We start from the raw sequence: 25,330 nt of genomic DNA, 5'->3' as shown, positions 1-25,330 counted from the left end.
AACTGTCACTGTATGCAGATGACATGATACTCTACATAGAAAACCCTAAGGACGCAACCCAAAAACCTGCTTGAACCGATCAACACATTCAGCAAAGTAGCAGGATATAAGATTAACATTCAGAAATCAGTCGCATTTCTGTATACGAACAATGAGCTATTAGAAAAGGAATACGGAAATACAATACCTTTTAAAATGGCACCCCCACAAATCAAATACCTGGGAATACACCTGACCAAGGAGGGAAAGGGCTTACATGCCGAGAACTATGAAACATTAATCGAGGAAATTAAAGAAGATGTAAAGAAATGGGAAGACATTCCATGCTCCTGGGTTGCAAAAATTAGTATTGTAAAAATGGCCACCCCACCCAAGGCAATCTGCAGATTCAATGCAATCCCTACCAAATTACCCATGACATTTTCCACGGAACTAGAACAAACAATCCAAAACTTTACATGGAATCACAAAAGACCCAGAAGTGCCAAAGAAATTCTGAAGAACGAAAACCAAGGAGGAGGCATCTCTCTCCCAGACTTCAGGCGACATTACAAAGCCACAGTAATCAAGCCAGTGTGGAACTGAACAGACAGACCAATGGAACAGAATAGAGAACCCAGAAATAAACCCAGACACCTACGGCCAATTAATCTTTGGCAAAAGAGGCAAGAATATAGAATGGGAAAAAGACAGTCTTTTCAGCAAGTATCGCTGGGAAACTTGGACAGCTGGACGAACGCAAATCAGCGAAACCAGAACACACCCTCACACCATGCACCAAAACAAACTCAAAATGGCTGCAAGACTGAAGCAGAAGCCAAGACACCATCACACTCCTGGAAGAGAACATAGGCAGAACATTCTCTGACATCAGCCCCACAAATGTTTTCTCAGGTCAGTCTCCCAAAGCAACAGAAATAAAAGCCAAAATAAACCCATGGGACCTAATCGAACTGACAAGCTTTTGCACAGCAAAGGAAACCAAAGAGAAAACAAAAAGACAACTTACAGAATGGGAGAAAACCGTTTCAAGCGATGCAACGGACAAGGGCTTAATCCCTAGGATGTACAAGCAACTTATACAACTCAACAGCAAAAAAGCCAACAACCCAATTGAAAGAGGGGCAAAGGACCCGAAGAGACATTTCTCCAAGGAAGATATACGGATGGCCAACAAGCACTTGAGACAATGCTCAACATCACTGATTTTTAGAGCAATGCAAATCAAAACCACCATGAGATACCACCTCACACCCGTCGGAATGGCCATCGTTACTAAGTCCACAAATAACAAATGCTGGAGGGGGTGTGGAGGAAGGGGAACCCTCCTGCACTGTTGGTGGGAATGTAAGCTGTACAACCACCATGGAGAACAGTATGGAGGTATCTTAGGAAACTATACACAGAACCACCATATGACCCCGCAATCCCACTCTTGGGCATATATCCGGACAGAACTCTACTTAAAATGGGGCAAATCGTTTCATTCCCCTGGTTTTCTGTTTCATAGAGTTACATGCTCTTATTTTGGAAGCATCTTAAATTTCAGCCAGTTTCCCTTCTGATTCTTTTTTCTTTTTTTTTCTTTTTAGGGCTGCATCTATGGCATACGGATGGTCCCAGGGTGGTGGCTGAAGTGGAGCTACAGCTGCTGGCCTACACCACAGCCACAGCCTTGCAGGATCCGATCCTCATCTGCGACCTATACCTCAGCTCAAGGCAACGCTGGATCCTTAACTCACTGAGCTGGTTCAGGTATCAAACCTGCACCCTCATGGCTACTAGTTGGGTTCATTACAGAGGAGCCACAACGGGAACTCTCTCCCTTCTGATTCTTAAATTAACTTGACGATATTCTTACCAAGTGACTCAACCTCCTGTTGCACACCTCCAGGGTCAGTGGACTTAGTACTACTCCATGGAGATATCCTTGGGCATACTGTCCTTGTAGTACAGGAACTCCATCTCTCTACAGTCCTTGGCTCCAAGCATCCGCCTATCCTTCAATTTATTCATTATTTCATTTATGTTCTATTCTCCAAATGCCTGGCACAATGCTAGGTGTTGTGGACACAAAGATGAGTTCAAGACATGTTCCCTCTCCTGGAGGAGCTCACATGTAATAGATGAGACAGATGCAGGGAGAGGTGATAGGGCGATTGCAGCGCCATGTGGAAGCACCAATGGGGAGGGACACAGGGGGCTCTGGGTACACCTGGGAGGGTGTCCTTTACCTGCTGGGGCCACAAGGAAGATAGATGCTCAAAGCCTGTTTCAGAGAATCTTTAAGTGTCCAACACGAGGATAGTCTCTAAGTTCACTCTCGTACTGCTGGCTGAGGAAATACTATGCTTTCATTCAAACTAGTAACACCTCTATTTATTGACAAGGGAAGCTAGTCCTGATCTGTTGTGAAGAGGAAAAACAGATTATAATAAAGTTATGGCTGCTTTGGGACAAAACGTGGCAGTTCCTCACAAATTAAACATGTAATTACCATATTTCCCAGCAATTTCACTCCTAGGTATGGACTCCAGATAACTAAAACCAAGTTAATATGAAAACTTGTAGAAAATATTCTACTAGGGAAGGACATTTCTGATTCCACATTAGGTCTGTGCCTTTTCCTTTAACCTTTGTCCTCTGTCACTTGTGCTTAGTCATCCAGTAGCCTGAAATATACAGGTTAACCTATTCTCAAAGATAGCACCTTTAAAATATTACATTTTTAGAGAAATAGTTGCAGAAGAGAGAATACCATTTGCTTTGTTGGAGGATTAGAGAAACATGGTGACCTGACCGTGACCTGACCTCCACAGACAGCGACAGCAACAAAGGATTTCTGTACCAAGAAGTTTGTAACAACTAACCATACTACTGCTCCCTGTCCCCTTTCTTGTACAAAAAGAGCCTGAATTCTGACTTAGGAGACATGTTTCTTTGAGACAGTAGTCTGGGACTGGGAGAATAATTCACCCTTATTTTTGCAGACGCAGCATCTTAAGAGTCATTATTGTCTAAGAGACAGGTCTGTGTCCCAAGTTGCAAAGGCCACTGGCCAGGGCAAAAGGCAGGATGGCTATGCCTGAGCAGCTGTGGCCATGTGTGCTGGGTGCTTGTATGTATGAGTGCTGATTAGAAACAGCCTTGTTGTCTGCTTAAGGAGACAGCCTGGATTGTTCCATGTGGATGGAGATGGGGTGTTCTTTATTAGGGTGCTCTTTTATTTATTTATTTATTTATTTAGGCTGCCCTCATAGCATGCAGAAGTTCCTGTGTTGGGGTTGACTCCATGCCACAGCAGCGACCGGAGCCACAGCAGTGACAAGGCCAGATTCTTAACCCACTGGGTGACTGTCCTCCCATATACATACATGGAGCTGTGCATCACTAGTTTGAGTGAGTGCATAGTCTTGCCTTTGCCAGCTAAGAATCAGTACCAGAGTGAGTTTGAAGAATTCTCTATAGTTGGACATTTAATGATCCTCTGAAATAGGCTTTGAGCATCTCCCTTGTGGCCCCAGCAGGTAAAGGACACTCTCCCAGGTGTACCCAGAGCCCCCTGTGTCCCTCCCCATTGGTGCTTCCACATGGCGCTGCAATCGCCCTATCACCTCTCCCTGCATCTGTCTCATCTATTACACGTGAGCTCCTCCAGGAGAGGGAACATGTCTTGAACTCATCTTTGTGTCCACAACACCTAGCATTGTGCCAGGCATTTGGTCAATGTTTGGAGGATGAACATATAAATGGTATAAGGGAAAAATCTAAGGAAGGATGGAGGGATGGGTGAATGAATGAATAATTAGAGCGGGGGACTCTGGAGAGATGAAGTTCCTTTACTGTAAGGATGTTCTATCCAAAGATCTCAGCCTAGATAGGTAGTGAGTTCCCTGACCTGGAGGGTGTGCAACAGGAGGCTGAGTCACCTGGCAGGAATGTGTAAAGTTAATTTAAGAATCAGAAGAGAGGCTGGTTGAAATTTAACATGCTTCCAAGATAAGAGCATGGAGCTCTATGAAACAGAAGCCTAGAGAAATGAAGAGATTTGCCCTAAATTCCTCAGCTGAGCAGCTGTGAGGCTGAGTGCCTCTGAAAGTTTTCAGGTTGTTCTGAGGACCCCAGACTAAAGCCTCCTCTTGCCCAAAGGCATCTGTCTGCTTGAAGCTGCCTTTGGGAAGCTCACATTGCCCTGAGGTTAGCGTCCAGGAAGGGAGAAATCCTTAAGAGAGAAGTTGTTTGAAGACTCTGTGGCCATCTGTATTGGAGAGTTAATTCAGGTTCTTCATTTAAGAGAGTAAACTCTGGAAGGCCGTGGCTTATAGGCCCCAGTGATCACTGGCAGGGAAGGGAAGAGAGCTTTTCTTTTTCTCCCAGGGAGGCTATTGAGTGGCAGGGGCGGGAGCAGTAAGGGGGCGGGCCTGAATCAGCGCCCTCTGAGCAGCCAAAGACCTGCAGGCACAGGAGCTGCCATCCTTCCAAGATGTGGCTTCTCTTGCTGGTCCTGACCTCCCTCGCCTCTTCGACAGTTTGGGGTGAGTCCTCCTGAAATGCAAGTAGTTGGGGACCTTTGGAAATCCTTGTCAGGGACGAGGTGGCAGAGATCTGTACAGGGCAAAGGTGTGACAGGTCTGCAGCTGTGCAGGCTCTGGGGACTGGGACAGTCTAGCCCAGCCAATCCACTGCAGCAGGGGACACAGTGGACAGTAAACACCCTAGATTCAGCTGCCCGCCCCACACCAGAGGAGGACACCTGGCCAACCTCCTTCACCCCAGTTGAGACTCTGGAAACCTCCGTGGATTTTCCTCCTGATTATTAACATGGCTGTGGCCAAAGCAAGGAGCGAGGCTTACCAGAATATACAGACACTGAAGATATGCCTGTGTGTGGGTTTACATCCCAGCTGGGCATTTACCAGCACTGTGTCCTTAGGCAAGGGACTTTGTTTTCTTGTGCCTCGGTTTCCCCCTTCTAAACAACTGTATCTACCTCACTGGGCCGTTGTGAGGTTGAAATGGGCTGTTTCTAAGCAGTGCTTGGAATGGAGAGAGTGCAAAAAACAGGATAAAGGAGTTATTTTATTATTTCTTTTTATGGCTTCACCTGCAGCATGAAATTTCCTAGGCTAGAGCTGTAGTTGCCAGCCACATCTGAGCCACATCTGGGACCTACCTACGCTGCAGCTCACGGCAATGCCAGATCTTCAAGCCACTCAATGAGGCCAGGGATTGACCAACATTCTCATAGACACTATGTCAGGTTCTTAATCTGCTAAGCCACAACGGGAACTCCAGGAGTTGTTTAAAAGTGTATTAATAGACAATTTAGGGGTATTCTAAGGGGCATAGATCAGGAGTCAACTGCTATTAAAACGATGATTTGATGACTCATAGTTCCCCAGAGAAGGGGCTGCAGACTTACCGTGGTGGGCCAGGAGGGGAAGTAATGGGTGGGTCATGAGGCAGGGGCAGGAGGGAGGAATTGAAGAGCTTTTATCTTAGTTGGTGGCAGAAGAGGGAGAGGAAGGGCAAAATAGGCAATTTGAACAGTTTCTGGAGCACAGGGACTGGCCACAATGTCAGATACTTGGCCCTGGAGTGATAAGGGCAGGATGACAGTGGGCAGGTGTGTGAGAGCCCCATAAAGAAGCCGGATGGGGTACAGGCTCTGGCCCGCTGGGAAGGTATCTCCAGGATTGTCTCACGCTGGGAGGGGCAGTCCCTCCAGAGTCAGCAAGGCCCCAGGTGTCAGAGCATCAGAACATAGGACAGAAAAGACGTGGTCAATACAGGATGCAGCAGGAAACTCAGAATGCATCTGTGCCACTTTCTCGATGGGGAAAGTGAGACTAGAGGGAAATGTTTTTGCCCAAGGTCATCTGGTAAATCCCACTCCGGATATTATCTCCAGCCCCTGAATCCAGAGACACTGCTCTGATGGCCAAGCCCTGACAGCCCAGGCTCCATCTGGGTTTTATCTTCTTCCTGGTGCTGAGGCCAAGAACGGAGGGTAAGAGCAGGCTGAGAACTCCTCCCAAGGAGGAGTGGCTTCTCCCTTACCCGGTTACATCCTGGCAGGGCCATATCATTTCCACCTTCAGAAGGTTTTTATACTGGCTGCCTCCATTTGCTCAGCTTCCTCATCTATCAAATGGGCATACTGACACCTACCTAGCAAGGCTTTTGTAGAGATTCGTCCAAGGAACTGGAACAAGCACGTGGCACATCATAAACGCTCAATATATGAACATTACACAGAGCATAAGTGGCAACTGCTGCTGTCACCATCTGGCCTTTGCCTCTCAGCCCAGCACCCCACTTCTTCACCCTGGCCAGCTGGGCTTCTGTCCACTTCATCTCTCTTGCAGCTCGTCATCGCATATTCTTCTGTGAGACCAGATCTTTTGAGGGAGACGTTGACCTTCTGTCTGTACGCACAGGGGAGCAGCTGGGAGGCTGAGAGGCTAGAGCTGGTCTCCCGTTAGGCTGCTTAACCCAACCGAGGCTACTGAGGACGGCCAAGAGAAGCGTCGAGGGCTGGGCATGAACACGGTCCTCAGGCCGCCTGCCCCCTGGGGGTGCGGGACGGGGTCCCAGAGCAGGCGGGACAGGCCTGGGGTGGAAGCTGCAGGGGGACGCGCTTGCGCTCAGGGAGAAAGACCTGTGTGCTCCACGGGAGGGGATCCCGCAGCCTCTGCCCGCAGCCTCTCTCCCTCTGGGGGACCCTGCTCAGAGCCTCCAGCAGGAGCCTCCTCGGGCGGGTTGTGTCTCTCTCTTGCTCCAGAACAGTTCGCCGTGCTCACTTCCAGCCTCAGTCAAGCCTGACTCCTTGGCTTGCAGACCCTCCCGGACCTGACCCTGTCTCTTTCCAGGATGACCTTCCACTCCCCGTTCCTCTTCCTGCTCCCGCTGGGCCCTCTCTTCTTCCCCAGGCAGGCCTTGCCCTTTGCTGGCCCCGAGCCTCGCCTCTGCCCGTTCTCATCGCTGTTTTTACCTTTCCAACCCCTTTCCCACCCCGCCACCCCCCGCCTTGCCACCCCTTGCCCTCCTGCAAGCCCAGCTCCAAGTCACTGCCTCCACGAGGCCACCAATCTGGGGACCTCCCTCCCTCTTCCCTCTCCTCTGGGAACTTACTTGGTTCCTGTGCCAGGACACCGACCGCTGTCTTCCCAGCTGTAGGGTCGGGCGTGTATGGGGCTCGTTCTCCCCATGAGGTCCGACTTCTGAGGAGAGCGGCCGCCTCTTGTTCCTCCTCTCACCCAGCGCCCAGCTCAGCGCCGGGGTCCGATGGATGATTGTTGCCGGAGGCTCCTGGGTGTGGAAACTGAGCGCCTTCTTCCTCCCCAGCAGGAATCCTTCCTGCATTTCTTTTGCACCTGATGCTGGGATAGCTCCAGTTCCGCTCCCTCCTTCACCCAGCCCTGGGAGGAAGGAAGGACAGTTAGGGTCACTCTCTTTTCTGGACGAAGACACTGAGGCTTGGAGCGTTGAGCCGACTCGTCCGGGACACACTGACAGCGGCAAGACCCACCTAGCATCCAGCTCAAACCTTCACCACTGACAGGTCCTCATTTCCTCCCAATGTCCAGCAGGGCAGCCAGCCTCGCCGCCTGTTGTGGACACTGCCCGGGGCCGAGTCCTGGGGAAGTACGTCAGCTTAGAAGGCCTGGCACAGCCTGTGGCCGTCTTCCTGGGAGTCCCTTTTGCCAAGCCCCCTCTCGGATCCTTGAGGTTTGCTCCGCCGCAGCCTGCAGAACCATGGAGCTTCGTGAAGAACACCACCTCGTACCCTCCCATGTAAGCCAGGGGCATCTCTCAGCGGGGATGTTGGCCTCAAAGGGATGCAGGAAGGAGCCAAGGCAGTCCTCTGACTGACTCGTACCTTGGTCTGGAAACCTCATAAGATTGTAGATCTTTACAAACATTCCAGAACTCTCACAGCGTTCTGGAGCCCCTCATTCAACTAATACTTATTGAGCAACTCTGCCAGCCATGGTCTATTTTCCTGGGATCTACTCGTGAACAGAACAAACCTCCCAGCCTCTCTGAGCTGCACTGTAGCAGGGGCAGACAGTTACTAAACAACACGCAGACTAACGAATCGATTGTGTCATGTGTTAGAATACGGTAAGTCCTGTGGACGAAAACAGAAAGGAGAGCAGGCGAGGGGACTCAGATGTAATGCTCTAGCAATCTAGAACAATCACCCAGCCAGGTATGCTACAGGCAAACCCAGGGATGTATTGGGAGCAGCAAAGACTTTCAGTTTGGACGTGCAACTGGAGGGGGCACCACATGCAAGTTTGGTAAGACAAAGGAAAGTAAACCCTTCTATAGAAAAGGAGAATTTGGGCGGGACCATTATACGGAAAAATCCTGTGGAGGAAACTGGGAGTTTGTCATTTCGCGGATGTTAACTGGCTGTGTTATGACAGTCTCGCATTGGCTGAGCTGTTGCCAGGCAAGGAGGAATCTTTCCTGTAAAAGATAAACTGGGTCACTTCCAGCCAGAGGTGCAAAGTTCCTCTTCCTAGTCAGAGCCATGTTTAGGTGGAGTGGAATGTTCCTTGAGCGCCCCCTCCTGACCTCGGGATTCCATTTTTCAGTGATGGTTCCCCTGTATTCATTTTCACAATTCGCTGTATTCTCCTTGAACTTTGCCACAGTGGGGAGCGAGGTGGGCCAGGAGGTGGGCATGAGTGGGTAGGGCTTTGGGGTGTTGACTGGGCAAGTTCCCAAATCCCAGATGTGTCCACACCCCAGTCACAAGCAGAGTCGTGGTTGATGTGTTCCAGCTACCTGGTCAAGTTGGGCCAAGAGAACTCCCCGCTGTGCCCCAGGGCACCTGGGACAGCTTCCAAGCACTGACTCAGACCATATTTATCTCGGCACAAGTCTTCTGAAAATTTTCAGGGTCCTGCCTCTTGCTGCGTTTTTTCCCTTTCTCCTTACTCCCTTTCTTCCTTCCTCTCTGTCTGTTAAAATAACATTCACTGTTTATATTTCCTGGCTGCAAGGAATAAGTTTCATTCTTTAATGCAAGTATATGTTTTATTTCCTGACTGCAAAAGCAATAAAAATACATATTACCTACAAGTGCGGAGGTACCGGTAAGTAAAGCAGAGAAGGTGAAAATCATACACAATTCCACCACCTAGGGAGACCTGCCGTTCATTTTTTTCGATTCTATGGTTCCAGTCTTTTATCTGTGGCAGATTTTCCCCCTCAAAATGGAATCACATAACTTTCTGACTCCAGGTCTCACGTGTGTGCTCTCTTCCACACCAGACAGCAGTTCTCCCGCTATGTGGGCATGCGACATTTCAACTGATTGTGACCCTCTGTCCCCAGAGTCGGCGCCAGAGTCCACAGGTTCAGGGCACGGTCCCCCAGTACTTCCCTCTGCCTTCGATGCCAGCTCCACGTCCAGGTTGTTACCCAGGCCTCTGACGGAGTGGTTTTGAATCAGAGGTGCCCGGGCCCCCCTCCTTGGGTTCTATTAAGTTGCTAGAGCAGCTCCCAGCACTCAGAAAACTGGTTTACTCGCTAGAGGAGCCGCTTAGCAGGACGCATAGTAAAGGTACAGAGCACTAGCCAGCGGGAGACCCACAAGATGAGGCCCGTGACAAAGCAGCTGCCATCCTCCTGGCGTTTGAGGCCTGACAACCTACATCACAGCTCACGGCAATGCTGGGTCCTTAACCCACTGAGTGAGGCCAGCATCCCGGCATCCTCCTTCCTTGCCCCAGGGCAGCCCGAGGCTCTGGGAAGGGAAGAGGGTCAGGGGTCACCACACAGGGGCCTGGGAGACCCTGGGGAGCCTGAGAAGCCCCCACTGGAAACCCCAGGTGGTCTCCAACCTAATCCAAGGTCTGAAGTTTGGTAAGTACAACTCATACTACTGGCCGAATCCTGTCAGTCCAAGGACCAACCTGACTGCAGGAGACAACACCTTGCTGAGCTCTGATTGAACCTCAGCACTTCTTCCATCTCCTTGCCCCTCCCAGGTGCTGCCAGGACCCAGTAGTGGGGCAGATGACCTCAGATCTATTTACCAACAGAAAGGAGAGGCTCACTCCGGAGTTTTCTGAAGACTGTCTCTACCTAAATATTTACACCCCTGCTGACCTGACCAAGAGGAGCAGACTGCCGGTAAGCAGTGGGAACGGCGGGTCCAGGCTCGTGTAGACTGGCAGGGATGAGGGCAGTCCTGGGAGGGGGCATCTCGAGCCATGGCTGGTCCAGGGGCCTCGGGGATTCCTTTACCACCACAGCCTAACCGGACGTCAGGGGACACAAGGTCCTCACCCCAGTTCCTCCCAGTGACCGACATAGGGCCTCTGGGGAGTCTGCTGTCCATCTGTAATGCACATTGTAATTTTTCCAACTTCTCTCATGTTAATAGATGGACAAGGAGGATGACTCATAACTGCTAGATTAGGAACCAGATTCCCAGAGAGGCTAACACACAATTTCCAAGAATGCTGGAGCAGGAAGGAACCTTGGAGACGAGCCAACTGCCCAAGCTCTCCTTCACAGATGGGGAAACTGAGGCCCAGAGGGGCAAAGGCGAGGTCACAGAGGCGGCTTGGCAGGACTAGAGCACGGTCTCCTGATGGTCACACTCCTGCTCTTTGACCCACACTAGCAAGTGGGGCCTGTGTGTGGCTTTTCCTCAGCACACAAAGACCCTCTCTGACAACTTCCAGTGTCCCACTGTCACAGGTTGGGGGACAGGGCCTGAAGCAACAAAGAGGCACTTTCTTTTGCCTTTGACAACTGTCAAGAGTCTACTGTAGCTAATTTCCCTTCCTCATTATCTTTGGCCCAGGCTGATGACCCAGTGAGTCAGGATTTCCAGAATAGACAGAAGCCCAGAGATGAGGCAGGTGTCCCGGCTCAGGCTAGCTGGGGGGACAGCTCAGCTGGAAAAGGAGGGGTCGTGGGCTGGAGGCAGGAGGGTGAGAGCACCCATCCATCTCTAGGAACACGCTTCGCCTGGTGCCCAAGCGTGGGGGTCTGTGAACTTGTGACTAGACCCTGGCCCTGCACATGCTTGGCTCAAAGGGATGGGACCAGCAGTTAATGCATTCATTCATTCATTCATCCATTCATCCCCCTGTGAGCTCCTCAGTGCCCCCTACACGGAGCTAGAACTGGGGCTTAGGAGGAAGGAGGAACACGAGAGCTCGACCTCACAGCCTCTGCCTCCCAGGATCTTCCCATCTGGGCCGCCCAGAGCTGGACACGCTTCCTCAGCAAATCACTGCTGACCCGGTTTGGCTCAGGCTGGACTCAGAGGTGACCGCACACTCGGCCCCTCCCCCGGGGGCAGGCAGGGATTGAGGAGTAAGAGGTATGGGCTCCGGAAACCTGGAGGCAGGAGAACCTCCACTTACAGACACAGGCTCTGGGGCCCAGGGTCTGGCTTTAAATCCTGGTTCTGCCTTTACTAACAGGGAGCCCAGGCTCTGTTTCCCCCAAACCGCGATAACCCCACCCGGGGTTCAGGGATGAGTATCAAGATTTATGTCAGTGTCTGGCCCAGCACCCGAGGCAAGTCTTCCTGAGGCATTAGTTAGAGATGAAGGAAGGAAATTCCTCCTGTCCCAGCAGCCAGCCTACTGCCCGTGGCCATGGGCTGCTGTGTGCTGGGTGGCTCACATGTGGGCTCTGGAGCCAGACTGCCAGGGTTCAAGTCCTGGTCCCCCATCTATCAGCAGTGTGACCTCCGGGTGGTGCCTCAATTTTCTGTCTGTGACAGAGGACAATGTTGTCCTCATCTCATTTATTTCTTTATTCATTTGTTTCCTTGCTTATTTGCTTTTTAGTGCCATATCCGTGGCACATGGAAGCTCCCAGGCTAGGGCTGGAATAGGAGCTGTAGCTGCCGGCCTAAACCATAGCCATAGCAACATGGGATCCGAGCCAAGTCTGCCACCTACACCACAGCTCATGGCAATGATGGATCCCTGACCTGCTGATCGAGGCCAGGGATTTAAACCGCATCTTCATGGGTACTAGTTGGATTTGTTGCAGCTGCCCCCAAATGGAAACTCCCTAGGCGGTTTATTTTTAAATGCTTAGAATTAACACTTGGCACATAGTTTATTTTTCAAGTTACTTTTTAAAAAATTAACAAAATTGTTGCAATATTATTATTTTAGCAATTCTCACTTCCTTGTTATGCGAACTCTTTAAATTCAGGAGCCATGTATTATGAATTGTGCATCTGTTCTCATCCTCAATTCCTACCACAGTCCCTGGCACCTAGTCGTTTTCAGACCCTATTCATCAAAGGATTGAGGACTTTTTGGAGGAGGCGGCTCTTAGGCTTCCTAGTGAGGATGAGTGGGATTTAGGGAGCAGAAGAGGCAGCAGGAAGCTATGTTCAGAAGGGGTCCCACCCAGTGCATGTGCTTCTTAACACGGTATTTCACACATGAGAGAAGCTGAACTCACCCCACCAAGGAAACTAAGGTCAAGCTGAAATACAAGGGCCACTGCAGGCAGAACGTGCTGAGCTGCCTGAGGGTCCAGGAGTGAGGATGATGGGACTGCTGGGGAGAAGATGACACTCTTAGCCTTGGCTGCTCCCATGATGATGTTCTCAGCATGAAGAGCGCTGAGAGGAGGTGGCACGGGAGCTGGAGAGACAGGCAGGGGCAGTCCCTGAGAAGGAGGGTGGCCTGGGCCGCGGCTGAGAGAATGGCTCGGTAACTACCCAGGGAGCCAGCTCTGCTTCCTATCACCAGTATGGTTGCTTCCTCCCCGTCCAGGTGATGGTGTGGATCCACGGAGGAGGTCTGGTGGTGGGCGGGGCACCAATGTATGATGGGGTGGTGCTTGCTGCCCATGAAAACGTGGTGGTGGTGGCGATCCAGTACCGCCTGGGCATCTGGGGATTCTTCAGGTAAGACCAGGGACTCTCCTCACGGCACACTGCCCTCCCCAGTGTGAGGGTGCTAGGACTCAGCTCTGGTCATGCAAGCCCTCCAGGGGACCTCGGTTCCCTGGTCAGGCATCCAAGTCCCCCCACACTGGGCTCCACCTACCTTCTCATTCCTCAGCCACCCTGGTCCACTTACTTCTGAGCTTTTGCTTGTACAATGCCTAATCAACCTGACAAACTCCTATTATCCCTGCAAAGCCCAAGCCAAATGTCCCCTTATCTGAAGTCCTCGTCTTTTTCACTGCTGCTGCCCCAGCAGAGGCGTACTTCTAGGATGATGGTGAACCCTCACCACCCCTGCGAGGGGCTTACACATCTTCCCTCAGGGGGAAGGAGGGGGGGCGTGGACTCAAGGTGGGAGCCCCGTGAGTTCTTGTGGGTGAAGGAACAGATGGCTGGAACCGGGAGCTTGGGGAGCATCAGGCCCCAGGGGACACCACTCCTGGGGGGAATGTCGGGCTCACCCTCTCCATTTCCTTCTTGGAATTTGGCACATGCATCAGTGAAGCCTTGCGTCTCCTCCACGGAGTCTCCTGGTGACGGGAGCCTGGTTTCCTGCAGGCACAGTTCCTGAGCCTTTTCGGAGTGCACCGGCCCCGGGACCTCTTACCCTGAGATGGCCGATGGTGGCCTGGGGGAGGGGACCTCACCTCTCTGGAAAGTCCTCTGGGCTGGAGCAGGGGTGTCCAGGCGAGTTGGTCCCAGGATGTCCACCTTCCCTGAGACTCGCAGTCCCCCCAAGGCTGTGCACCTGCTCCCAGTTCCACTATAACTGCGCACACTCCCCCGGCCTCTCCCCCAGTCTCTCTGACACGTCAGTCAGGGTCTCACTCCGACCTGACACAGGGCTGCTCTGGTCCAGGTCACCAGGGACCCACAGCTCCTGCCCTCCCCCACACCCGGCAGCATCCACGCATGGACCCTCAGGTCTTTGTGAAAAGCTCCCTTCTCTGGGCTCCAGCCACCTCCTGCCTCATGGCTGCTCCTTCTCAGCCCCTCCCCGACCCCCCTCCTGCCCGTCTCAGGCTCTCTGTGTGTGTCTCCCAAGCCGGCCCCCTGGGTCCCTGAGTCACCACAGGGGGCACTTCCAAGATGCCTGGTTTTCGCTCCGTTTCTCCTCTGAAAGCCACGTGTCCATCACTAACTACCTCCTGCCGTCTCCACGGGACGTCCAACGGGACACTCACCTTCCAGGGACAGACGTCACCCTTGACTCCCACCACCCTGCCTGCTCCCCAAACACCCCCACTTGCCCCACAGGGGCTCCTGCTCAGCTGCTGGCAGCTCCACCCTTCCGGCGACTCAGCCTGAAAGCCCTGTATTTGCCCAGACTCTTCTCTTGTCCTCCCACCCCGCATCCCGTCCCCAGCACGTGCTTTTGGCTCCACCTTTACATCACATGCAGAATCCAGCCACTTCTCACCTCCTGCCTTGTACTCACCCTATTCACAGCCCCCTGGGTCTCTGCCCTGTACTGTTATTAAAACATCTCCTTTTATTTATTTTTTCCTTTTTTATTTTTTAAAAGTATTATTGATTTACAATGTTTTACCAATTTCTGCTGTTTGCAAATTGACCCAGTCATACATATACATACATTCTTTTTCTCATATCATTCCCCATCATGTTCTATCCCAAGAGTTTAGACATAGTTCCCTGTGGTGTAGAGTAGGACCTCATTGCCCATCCATTCTAAATGTAATAGTTTACGTTTTAACTCCAAACTCCCCGTCCATCCCACTTCCTCCCCCCTCCCTCTTTACAACCACAAATCTTTTCTCCATGTCTATGAGTCTGTTTCTGTTCTGTAGATAATTTCACGTGTGCCATATTTTATATTCCACATATCAGTGATATCATATATTATATGTCTTTCTCTTTCTGACTTACTTTACTTAATATAAAAGAATCTCCAGTTGCATCTAAGTTCCTGGAAAATGGCATTATTTCATTCTTTTTTATGGCTGAGTAATATTCCATTTTGTGTTTGTAACAAATCTTATTCCATTCTTCTGTCAATAGTTGTTTAGATTGTTTCCATGTCCTGGCAATGAACACAGGGGTGTTTGTATTTTTTTGAATTACAGCTTTGCCCACATATGTGCCCAGATGTGGGAACACAGTGGGAAATATAGAAGGTAGTTCTATATTTAGTTTTCTGAGGAACCTCCATACTGTTCTCCATAGTGGTTGTACCAATTTACATTCCCACCAACAGTGCAGGAACATTCCCTTTTCTCCACACCCACTCCAGCATTTGCTATTTGTAGACTTATTAATGTTGGCCTTTTGACCAGTGTGAGGTGATACCTTATTGCAGTTTTAATTTACATTTTTCTAATTATTCATGATGATGAGCATTTTTTCATGTGCCTGACTGGCCATCCATATGTCTTCTTTGGAGAAACGTCTAAATCTTTCCACCCATTTTTCTAATTGGGTTTTTTGTTGTTGTTGTCTGAATTGCTTGCAGACTTTGGAGATTAAGCCCTTGTCAGGTGCATAGTTTGCAACTATTTTCTCCTATCCTGTACATTGTCTTTTTTTAATGGTTTCCTTTGCTGTGAAAAACTTGTAAGTTTTTTTAGATCCCATTTGTTTCTTTTTGTTTTTATCTCTGCTGCCATGGGAGACTGACCTATGAAAACATTTCTATGATTTATGTCAGAGAATATTTTGCTTATGTTCTCTTCTAGGACTTTTATGGTGTCATGCTTTTATGTTTAAGTCTTTAAGCCATTTTGAATGCATTTTTGTGCATGATGTGAGTGTGTGTTCTAGTTTCGCTGAGGTACATGCAGCTGTCCAGTTTTCCCAGCACCTCTTGCTGAAGAGACTTTTTTCCCATTTTATATTCTTGTCTCCTTTGTTGAAGATAATTGACTGTAGGTGTCTGGGCTTATTTTTGGGCTCTCTATTCTGTTCCATTGTCCAATATGTCTGTTTTTGTGTCAGTACCACACTGTCTTGATTACTCTAGCTTTGCAAGAACACCCATTTTATACCACATCCGATCCACCCAGTAGCCACAGTGACCACTGAAGACATAAACAGAATCACATCATCCCCTCCAATGTCTTCCAACCTCACTTACAATGACATCGATGTCCTTACCAAGGCCTTCAGGGCCCTCTGTAGCCACGTGTCCTAAACTCACACTTTTGCTCACTTGGTCTGAGATTCTTTGCACTTGCTGTATCTTCTGCCTGGAATTCGCTTCTTTGGGTATTTGCTAGTTTCATGTGCTCATTCATTTAGGTCTCTACTCAAATATCACTGCCTAAAGTGGTGTTTCTTGATTGGGTGATCAGTAGAAGACACCTCCCCCCCACCATATCCCCTCAATTCTTTTTTTTCCTGGATACACCTGCACCCCTGACATTGTACTCTAATCTCCTCTGTGCATTTGTTTAGGATCTGAAGTGTGAGCTGGGTGTAGTCGGCGGTTTTGCCTGCTGTGCTCCACGCGTGCTTCTGCTCTTAGAACAGTGTTTGCCTCATAGCGGACGCTCAGTGACTGGAAGCAGGATGGATGTGCGCAGCCCTACAGCACACAGGCCACAGGATGGGGGGCAGGCCAAGACCCCAGGGTCAGGGCTGGGGAAGCCTGGTCTTTCCCAGAAGCCTCAGCCAGCCCCCCAGCCCCAACTGTGGTCCTGAGAGCCCTGGCTGACCTCTCTGCTGTCACCCCCACCCTGTTCTCTTACAGCACAGGGGACGAACACAGCCGGGGCAACTGGGGTCACTTGGACCAGGTGGCCGCACTGCACTGGGTCCAGGAGAACATCGCCAACTTTGGAGGCGACCCAGGCTCTGTGACCATCTTTGGAGAGTCAGCAGGAGGGGAAAGTGTCTCTGTTCTGGTAAGTGTTCCCGGCCCTGATATGGCTGCTGATGGGACCCCTTGCAGACCAGTCGGTGTAGTCAGGTAACCTTTGGTTACAAGACCTGGATTCATGGCTGACCCCACTCTGGGCTGCACCAGATGATGGGAAGTTAATGTCTCAACTCTCTGCGGCCCCCACGGACCTCAGAGCTCAGCGTAGTGTCCTGGGGCCATAAGGAACACCAGTCACAGCTGTAGCAGTGACGTTATTTCTGTCCCATGCTGGCTGAGGTCTACCTCACCTTCCTAATCATTTTACCATTAGGACTCACCTGCCTTCGCTTGGGACGGGGCGGTGGCTGTAAATTTTGAATATAAGGAAGAATTCATGAAAGTTGGGGAGAGTGTCGTTGTATTTCTTGAAGCCAAACCTACATGTCGGTGGGTTGGAAGCACTGAGACCAGGTCAGGGCCCTCCTCTGAGGTTGTCTGTTGACCTGTCCAGGCCTTAGAGGGCAGATCCTGATGATGGTTTGGGGCTGGGGGAATTGAGGGAGAAGAGGAGAGGAGGTGTGAAGAGGGAAATGAGACAGAGCATGTGGGACACAGACACAACCAGGAACGAGGAAGCCTGGTTTGGGAATGGCACTTGGAAGACCGAGGGAAGTAAAGATGGAAAAGTAGATTAGAAGGTGCTGAGAGCTATTAAAAAAATCCTCCAGCTGCCTCACAGTTGAGCAGAGGGTCAATGATGTTACTGCGGTTTTTTGTTTTGTTTTGTTTTTTGTTTTTTGTTTTTGTTTTTTTGGCTGCACCCAAGGCATATGGAAGTTCCCAAATCAGGGATCAAATCGAAGCTGCAGCTGTGACCTATACTACAGTCAGATCCTTAACTTACTGTCCCAGGCTGGGGACCAAACCTGTGCTGTCACAGAGACAAGTCTGGATTCTTAATTTGCTATGCCACAGTGCACAGTGGGAACTCCTGTTATTGCATTTCTTTTTGTTGCTTTTATTTATTTCTATTTTTTAAAAATCAATTTTATTGGAGTACAGTTGCTTAGAAAGCTGTGTCAGTTTTAGGTGTACAGCAAAGTAAATCAGATATATGTACGTATACACACACACACACACACACATATATATATATATATATATATATATATATATATGTTCCTTTTCAGAATCTTTTCCCATATAGGTTATTACACAGTGTTGAGTATATTGCTCTGCACTATACGGTAGGTCCTTGTTACCTATTTTATGTATAGTTGTGTGTATATCGCAATCTCAACCCCTCAATTTATCCCTCCTTCCCCATTTTTCCCCTTTGGTAACCATAAATTTGGTTTCAAAATCTTTGAGTATATTTCTCTTTTGTAAGTTTTTTGTCTCATGATTGTTAGATTCCACATTTTAGTGATCAAATATGATATTTGTGTTTCTCTGACTTACTTCATTTAGTATGATAATTTCTAGGTCCATCCATGCTGCTGTAAATGGCATTATTTCTTTTTTTTTTTTCTTTTTATGGCTGCACCCACAGCATATGGAAGTTCCCAGACTAGGGGTCGATTTGGAGCTGTAGTTGCCAGCCTATACCACACCCACAGCAACTAGGGATCCAAGCCATGTCTGTGACGTACACTGCAGCTCATGGCAATGCCAGATCCTTAGCCCACTAAACAAGGCCATGGATTGAACCTGAGTCCTCCTAGATACTAGTTGGATTCATTACCGATGTGCCACAACGGGAACTCCCTATTCATTCTTTTTTTATAGCTGAGTAATATTCCATTGTGAGTATTTTTTTTTTAATTAACCATATCTTATTTATCTAACTCTCTGTTGATGGAAATTTAGGTTGCTTCCAAATCTTGGCTATTGTAACTATTGCTAGGATGTACAATGGGATACATGTATCTTTTCAAATATGTTTTTCTCTGGATATATGCTCAGGGGCAGGACTGCTGGATCATATGGTAGTTCTATATTTAGTTTTTTGAAGAACTTCCATACCACTGTTCTCCACAGTGGTTGCACCAGCTTACATTTCCACCAACAATGTAGGAGTGTTCCCTTTTATCCACACCCTCTCCAGCATTTATTTTTTTGATTTTTTGAATGGCCATGCATACTGCTGTGAGGTGATACCTCATTGTTGTTTTGATTTGCATTTCTCTAATAATTAGTGATGCTGAGCATCTTTTCATGTCTTTTTTGGCCATCTGTATATATTCTTTGGAGAAATGTTTCCCTTTCTCTCTCTCTCTCTCTTTTTTTTTTTTTTTTTAGGTCATACCTGCAACACATGGAAGTTCTAAGGCTAGGAGTCCAATCCAAGCTGTAGCTGCCAGCCTACATCACAGCCACAGCAACGCAGGATCCAAGCTGCGTCTGTGACCTACACCACAGCTCACAGCAATGCCAGATCCTTAACCCAGTGAGTGGGGCCAGGGATCAAACTCAAGTGCTCATGGATGCCAGCTGGATTCATTACCGCTGGCCACAGTGGAAACTCCCGAGAAATGTCTATTTAGATCTTCTGCCCATTTTTTGATTGGGCTTGTCTTTTTGACATTGCATGTGCTATTAGTATATTTTGGAAATTAATACCTTGTCAATGGCTTCATTTGGAAATATTTTCTCCCATTCTGTGGGTTGTCTTTTCATTTTGTTTATGGCTTCCTTTGCTGTGCAAAAGCTTTTAAGATAAATTAGGTCCCATTAGTTGATTTTGTTTTTATTTTCATTACTTTAGGATGTGGATCAAGAAAGATGTTGCTGCGATTTATGTCAAACTGTGTTCTGATTTTATTTTCATTTTTTGACCACACCTGCAGCATGTAAAGTGCCCAGGCCATGGAGCAACCTGTTTATACTTCCAGTTATAAACTGTGTGGGCATTCTCAGAGATTGCTGTGTGTACCCAAGTTCATTTTCTTTTCTTTTTCTTTTTTCTTTTTTGTCTTTTTAGAGCCATGCCTGTACATATGGAAGTTCCCCGGCTAGGAGTCAAATCGGAGTTGCAACTGCCACCCTATGCCACCGCAGCAGCAACGTGGGATCCAAGATCATGGCGATGCCAGACCCTTAACCTACTGAGCAAGGCCAAGGACCAAACCCACAACCTCATGGTCACTAGTCAAGTTCATTACCCCTGAGCTACAGTATGAACTCCCCAAGTTCATTTTCCTTAGGAGAAATTCTGAGTGATGGAAATGGGGAATCAGAACTGTGTCTTTGGAGCCTACCGGTTAAGAATTTGGTCTTTGCATTGCTGTGGTCTATCTGCCATAGGCATGGGCAAAAAAGAACTGTGTCTTTAAAAGTGTTCCTAGAAATTGCTCAGCTGTCTTTCAGACACTGCTGATCATTATAAGCAGTGTACATGCCCACACACCTGCTGTTCTGCCCCTCACTCTGCCCCTGGATGCCTCCAGTTGAGGGTTTCTAGCAGAACCTGGGCCCCAGGACCTCCAGGGGAGCAGCCCAGGGCAGATCCGTGGATGGGGTGGCTCTTGAAGACCCCTGAGCACTGACTCCCTTTCTCCCGACTCGGCTCCCAGGTGTTGTCTCCCTTGGCCAAGAACCTCTTCCACCGGGCCATCTCTGAGAGTGGCGTGGCCCTCACTGTTGCCCTGGTCAGGAAGGACATGAAGGCTGCAGCTAAGGTAGGCCTCTCATGGCACTGTCCTCACACCCTTTGCCCTGCTCTCCTGTAGTTGTCAGGGGCCTCTCTTGTTCTAGGATCCAGCTGACCTCCTCGAAGGGCCACACAAGTGGGGAATGGCAAGGCCACAGCTGCCCCAGCCTCCCACTTGACTGCTGAACTTGCCAGAGCAGAAAGAGCAGATGGAACGGGGCCTGAGCTGAGGATGGGGCCACTGGCAGGGGCCGTGCCGCCTAGGCCCCTGGTGAGGACGTGGCCTCTATTTGGAGAGTGTTATGAAGCCAAGGAAGGGAGAGCTCTGCTGAGGAGGGCCCTGGAGTCAGGGATGAGGAGCATTTTGGTGGGGCTGAGAGAGCTGGTTTGGGGGAGGGGCGGGGGCAGCAGCCAGACTTAAAGGGACTGGCGCGTAGCAGGGGAGGAGACAAAGACGCCAAGAATTTTTTTAAAAATTGCTGAGAATGTTTTCTATTCTCAGTTGTAAAGCACAGAAGCCCATTTTACCAAGTTGAGTCAAGAACGTGGAATCTATTTAAAGGAAACAAAGGCGGCAGAAACGGGGCTGGATTTCCCTATCAAACAGGACCAGAAATTGGCAGAAGAAAGAAGCTAACATGCTTATTCTTGCTTTTGCTTCCCCCCTTCTCGTCCTCCCTCTGTGCTCTTGAATTTATTTGGTTAACCAAATATGTACTGAGCACTGATTGTAAGTCAGACACTGGATCCGGCTCTGGCAGCCCCCACACACTCTCCTGGTGCCGCCATCCTGCAGCCTGACTTCTCTCATCTGCACCTTCCCCTCTGGCTGCACTTTGCAAGTGTCTGGCCTGAGGCCAAATGGCTGCTAATCAGATGAGCGGAGACTTGAAATGAGACAGTGGGCTTCTGGACTCCATGCTCTTAAACCCCACTCATTGCGGCCTCTCTGCGGGTGTGGTGTTCAACTTTGAGACAATTGTGCCCACTTTACAAGAGATAAGGTGACAGAGGCTGAGGAGTATGATTGTCATGACTGGGACCCAGGACCCATGCCTAAGGTCTGGAGTATTTCTGCCACCGTGTGCCGCCTTTAGAAATTGAGGCTGGGATAGAACGTGTCACTATTGGTGGAGGAAAGGGACATGCCTCTTGAATCGTGCTGTCGCCTATGATCTCTGCAGCAAATTGCTGTCCTTGCTGGGTGTAAAACCACCACCTCGGCTGTCTTTGTTCACTGCCTGCGCCAGAAGTCAGAGGACGAGCTCTTGGACTTAACGCTGAAGATGGTAGGTACACCTGCTCTCGTGGCCACACAAGCACCCTACCCTGTGAACATGGCCTCAGACTTCAATTCAGCTGACCCCTTGCCCTGGAAAAACTACTTGGAACAGGTTCTCGCTTTCAGGAGCAATTTCTGCCTCTGGTTCTCAAAGGGGAATTTCCTTTTTTCTTATTTGGAATGTCTCAAACTTTGCCAAAGACAAAAAATAACATAATGGACAAATTCATTATAACCATTCATATCTATCAAAACTTACTTCTTCTAAACCAGTTTTCATTTCTATTTTAAAGAATTAAACATTACATATTCTCAGAGGTAATTCTCATCCTGAATTTTGGGAATGGCGTTATTTAGAAGAAAGATTATTCAGAAAGGCTGTCAGAATTTGTCTTAGGTAATTAATTTATTTATTTTTTCCATTGTAAAGCTATACCACAGCTTTTTTTTTTAATTTTCCCACTGTACAGCAAGGGGATCAAGTTATCCTTACATGTATACATTGCAATTACATTTTTTTCCCCACCCTTTGTTCTGTTGCAACATGAGTATCTAGACAAAGTTCTCAATGCTATTCAGCAGGATCTCCTTGTAAATCTAAGTTGGGTCTGATAAGCCCAAGCTCCCACTCCCTCCCCCTCCCATCAGGCAGCCACAAGTCTCTTCTCCAAGTCCATGATTTTCTTTTCTGTGGAAAGGTTCATTTGTGCTGGATATTAGATTCCAGTTATAAGTGATATCATATGGTATTTGTCTTTGTCTTTCTGGCTCCTTTCACTCAGTATGAGATTCTCTAGCTCCATCCATGTTGCTGCAAATGGCATGATGTCATTCTTTTTTATGGCTGAGTAGTATTCCATCGTGTATATATACCACATCTTCTGAATCCAATCATCTGTCGATGGACATTTGGGTTGTTTCCATGTCCTGGCTATTGTGAATAGTGCTGCAATGAACATGCGGGTGCACGTGTCTCTTTTAAGTAGAGTTTTGTCCGGATAGATGCCCAAGAGTGGGATTGCGGGGTCATATGGAAGTTCTATGTATAGATTTCTAAGGTATCTCCAAACTGTTCTCCATGGTGGCTGTACCAGTTGACATTCCCACCAACAGTGCAGGAGGGTTCCCTTTTCTCCACAGCCCCTCCAGCACTTGTTATTTGTGGATTTATTAATGATGGCCATTCTGACTGGTGTGAGGTGGTGTCTCATGGTAGTTTTGATTTGCATTTCTCTTATAACCAGCGATGTTGAGCATTTTTTCATGTGTTTGCTGGCCATCTGTATATCTTCTTTGGAGAAATGTCTATTCAGGTCTTTTGCCCATTTTTCCATTGATTGATTGGCTTTTTTGCTGTTGGGTTATATAAGTTGTTTATATATTCTAGAGATTAAGCCCTCGTCAGTTGCATCATTTGAAACTGTTTTCTCCCATTCTGTAAGTTGTCTTTTTGTTTTCTTTTGGGTTTCCTTTGCTGTGCAAAAGCTTTTCAGTTTGATGAGGTCCCATGGGTTTATTTTTGCTCTAATTTCTATTGCTTTGGGAGACTGACCTGAGAAAATATTCATGATGTTGATGTCAGAGAGTGTTTTGCCTATGTTTTCTTCTAGGAGTTGGATGGTGTCCTGTCGTATATTTAAGTCTTTCAGCCATTTGGAGTTTATTTTTGTGCATGGTGTGAGGGTGTGTTCTAGTTTCATTGCTTTGCATGCAGCTGTCCAGCTGTCTTTGCTGAATAGACTTTCTTTTTCCCATTTTATGTTCTTGCCTCCCTTGTCAAAGATGAATTGACCATAGGTGTCAGGGTTTATTTCCGGATTCTCTCTTCTGTTCCATTGGTCTGTCTGTCTGTTTTGATACCAGTACCACACTGTTTTGATGACTGTGGCTTTGTAGTATTTCTTGAAGTCTGGGAGAGTGATGCCTCCTGCTTGGTTTTTGTTTCTCAGGATTGCTTTGGCGATTCTGGGTCTTTTGTGGTTCCATATAAATGTTTGGATTGTTTGTTCTCGTTCTGTGAAAAATGTCATGGGTAATTTGATAGGGATTGCATTGAATCTGTAGATTGCTTTGGGTAGTATGGCCATTTTTACAATATTGATTTTCCCAATCCAGGAACATGGAATATCTTTCCATTTCTTTACATCTTCTTTGATTAAAGTTTTATACTTCTCGGCATATAGGTCCTTTACCTCCTTGGTCAGGTGTATTCCGAGGTATTTGATTTTGTGAGGTGCAATTTTAAAAGGTATCGTATTTTTGTATTCCTTTTCTAATATTTCATTGCTGGTATACAGAAAGGCAACTGACTTCTGGATGTTAATCTTATATCCTGCTACTTTGCTGAATTTGTTAATCAATTCAAGTAGTTTTGGGGTGGAGTCCTTAGTGTTTTCTATGTATAGTATCATGTCATCTGCATACAGTGACAGTTTTATCCCTTCTCTTCCTATATGGATGCCTTTTATTTCTTTTGTTTGTCTAATTGCTATGGCTAGGACTTCCAAAACTATGTTGAAGAGCAGTGGTGAGAGTGGGCATCCCTGTCTTGTTCCAGATTTGAGTGAGAAGGCTTTCAGTTTTTCCCCATTGAGGATTATATTTGCTGTGGGTTTCTCATAAATGGCTTTGATTATATTCAGGAATGTTCCCTCTATACCCACTTTGGCGAGGGTCTTGATCATGAATGGATGTTGGACTTTGTCAAATGCTTTTTCTGCGTCTATTGAGATGATCATATGATTTTTGACTTTTGTTTTGTTAATGTGGTGTATGATGCTGATTGATTTGCGTATGTTGAACCATCCTTGTGAACCTGGGATGAACCCAACCTGGTCATGGTGTATAATTTTTTTTTTGTCTTAGTTAATTTAGAAAGCACCTCAAATATAACCCAGTAATGGCCCAATTTCTAGATTTTGGAGCATCTGCCTCAATTGTGATTCTAACATAAACCTTTTGTTCACCCATTCATATATCTCTCCACCTATTCATCAATCCATCCACCCATTCATCATCTTATTATACATCTCTCCATTCAGCAGTGAATCCAATTCACCAATATCTTTTCATCTAATATCAATTCATCTATAATTTTCACTCATCTATTATCAGTTATCCATATAGCTGTTATATATATATATATATATATACATATACATATATATATATATATATTATATACACACATATACACATAATATGTTGCTCTAAAAATCAATGATCTGGAGTTCCCCTTCTTCCTCAATGGCCTGAGAACCTGACTGGTGTCCATGAGGATGTGGGTTCAATCCCTGGCCTCCCTAAGTGGGTTCCCAGTCAGATTCTTTAACTACTGAGCCACAACGGGAACTCCTGAGTAAGGATTTTCTAATGAGAAAATGCACCTCCAAATGCCTTGATTATATAAATGAGTATGTTGTAATAGAATCTTTAGGTAACTTACCAAAAGAAAAGTCTAGGAGTTGATGGTTTCAGGCTTGTCTGGATCCAGACGCACCAATGATATTATTGAGAAACTCCTAACCCTCAGCTTTTCACCTTTCATGTTGGCTTCACTCTTAGGGAGGTTTATCCCTGTAAAGGTTAAAGACAAGAATAGCTCTTTAGACTTACATCCCATCT

General features: G+C 47.8%; 1 protein-coding gene across 4 annotated transcripts in view; it reads left to right on the top strand.

The window, feature by feature from the left end:
* Positions 1 to 4,028: 4,028 nt before the first annotated feature.
* The window catches only part of CES1 (carboxylesterase 1), a 132,502-nt gene continuing 111,200 nt past the window's right edge, over positions 4,029 to 25,330 (top strand). The window contains exons 1-7 of one of the 4 annotated variants that reach the window (XM_047789684.1): positions 4,029 to 4,535; positions 7,593 to 7,797; positions 10,008 to 10,152; positions 12,780 to 12,913; positions 16,662 to 16,815; positions 20,348 to 20,452; positions 21,609 to 21,713. In XM_047789684.1, the coding sequence (XP_047645640.1) occupies positions 4,484 to 4,535; positions 7,593 to 7,797; positions 10,008 to 10,152; positions 12,780 to 12,913; positions 16,662 to 16,815; positions 20,348 to 20,452; positions 21,609 to 21,713 (900 nt within the window). In that variant the 5' untranslated portion in view covers positions 4,029 to 4,483. Of the gene's footprint in view, positions 4,536 to 7,589; positions 7,798 to 10,007; positions 10,153 to 12,779; positions 12,914 to 16,661; positions 16,816 to 20,347; positions 20,453 to 21,608; positions 21,714 to 25,330 lie in introns of all 4 variants that reach the window. The other 3 variants (XM_047789682.1, XM_047789686.1, XM_047789683.1) reach the window with 3 other exon arrangements.

The sequence above is a fragment of the Phacochoerus africanus genome, chromosome 8 (assembly GCF_016906955.1).
Source record: "Phacochoerus africanus isolate WHEZ1 chromosome 8, ROS_Pafr_v1, whole genome shotgun sequence".
NCBI lineage: Eukaryota > Metazoa > Chordata > Mammalia > Artiodactyla > Suidae > Phacochoerus > Phacochoerus africanus.
The sequence above is the reverse complement of the archived record's forward strand: the minus strand, read 5'-3'. Positions and strand labels throughout refer to the sequence as shown.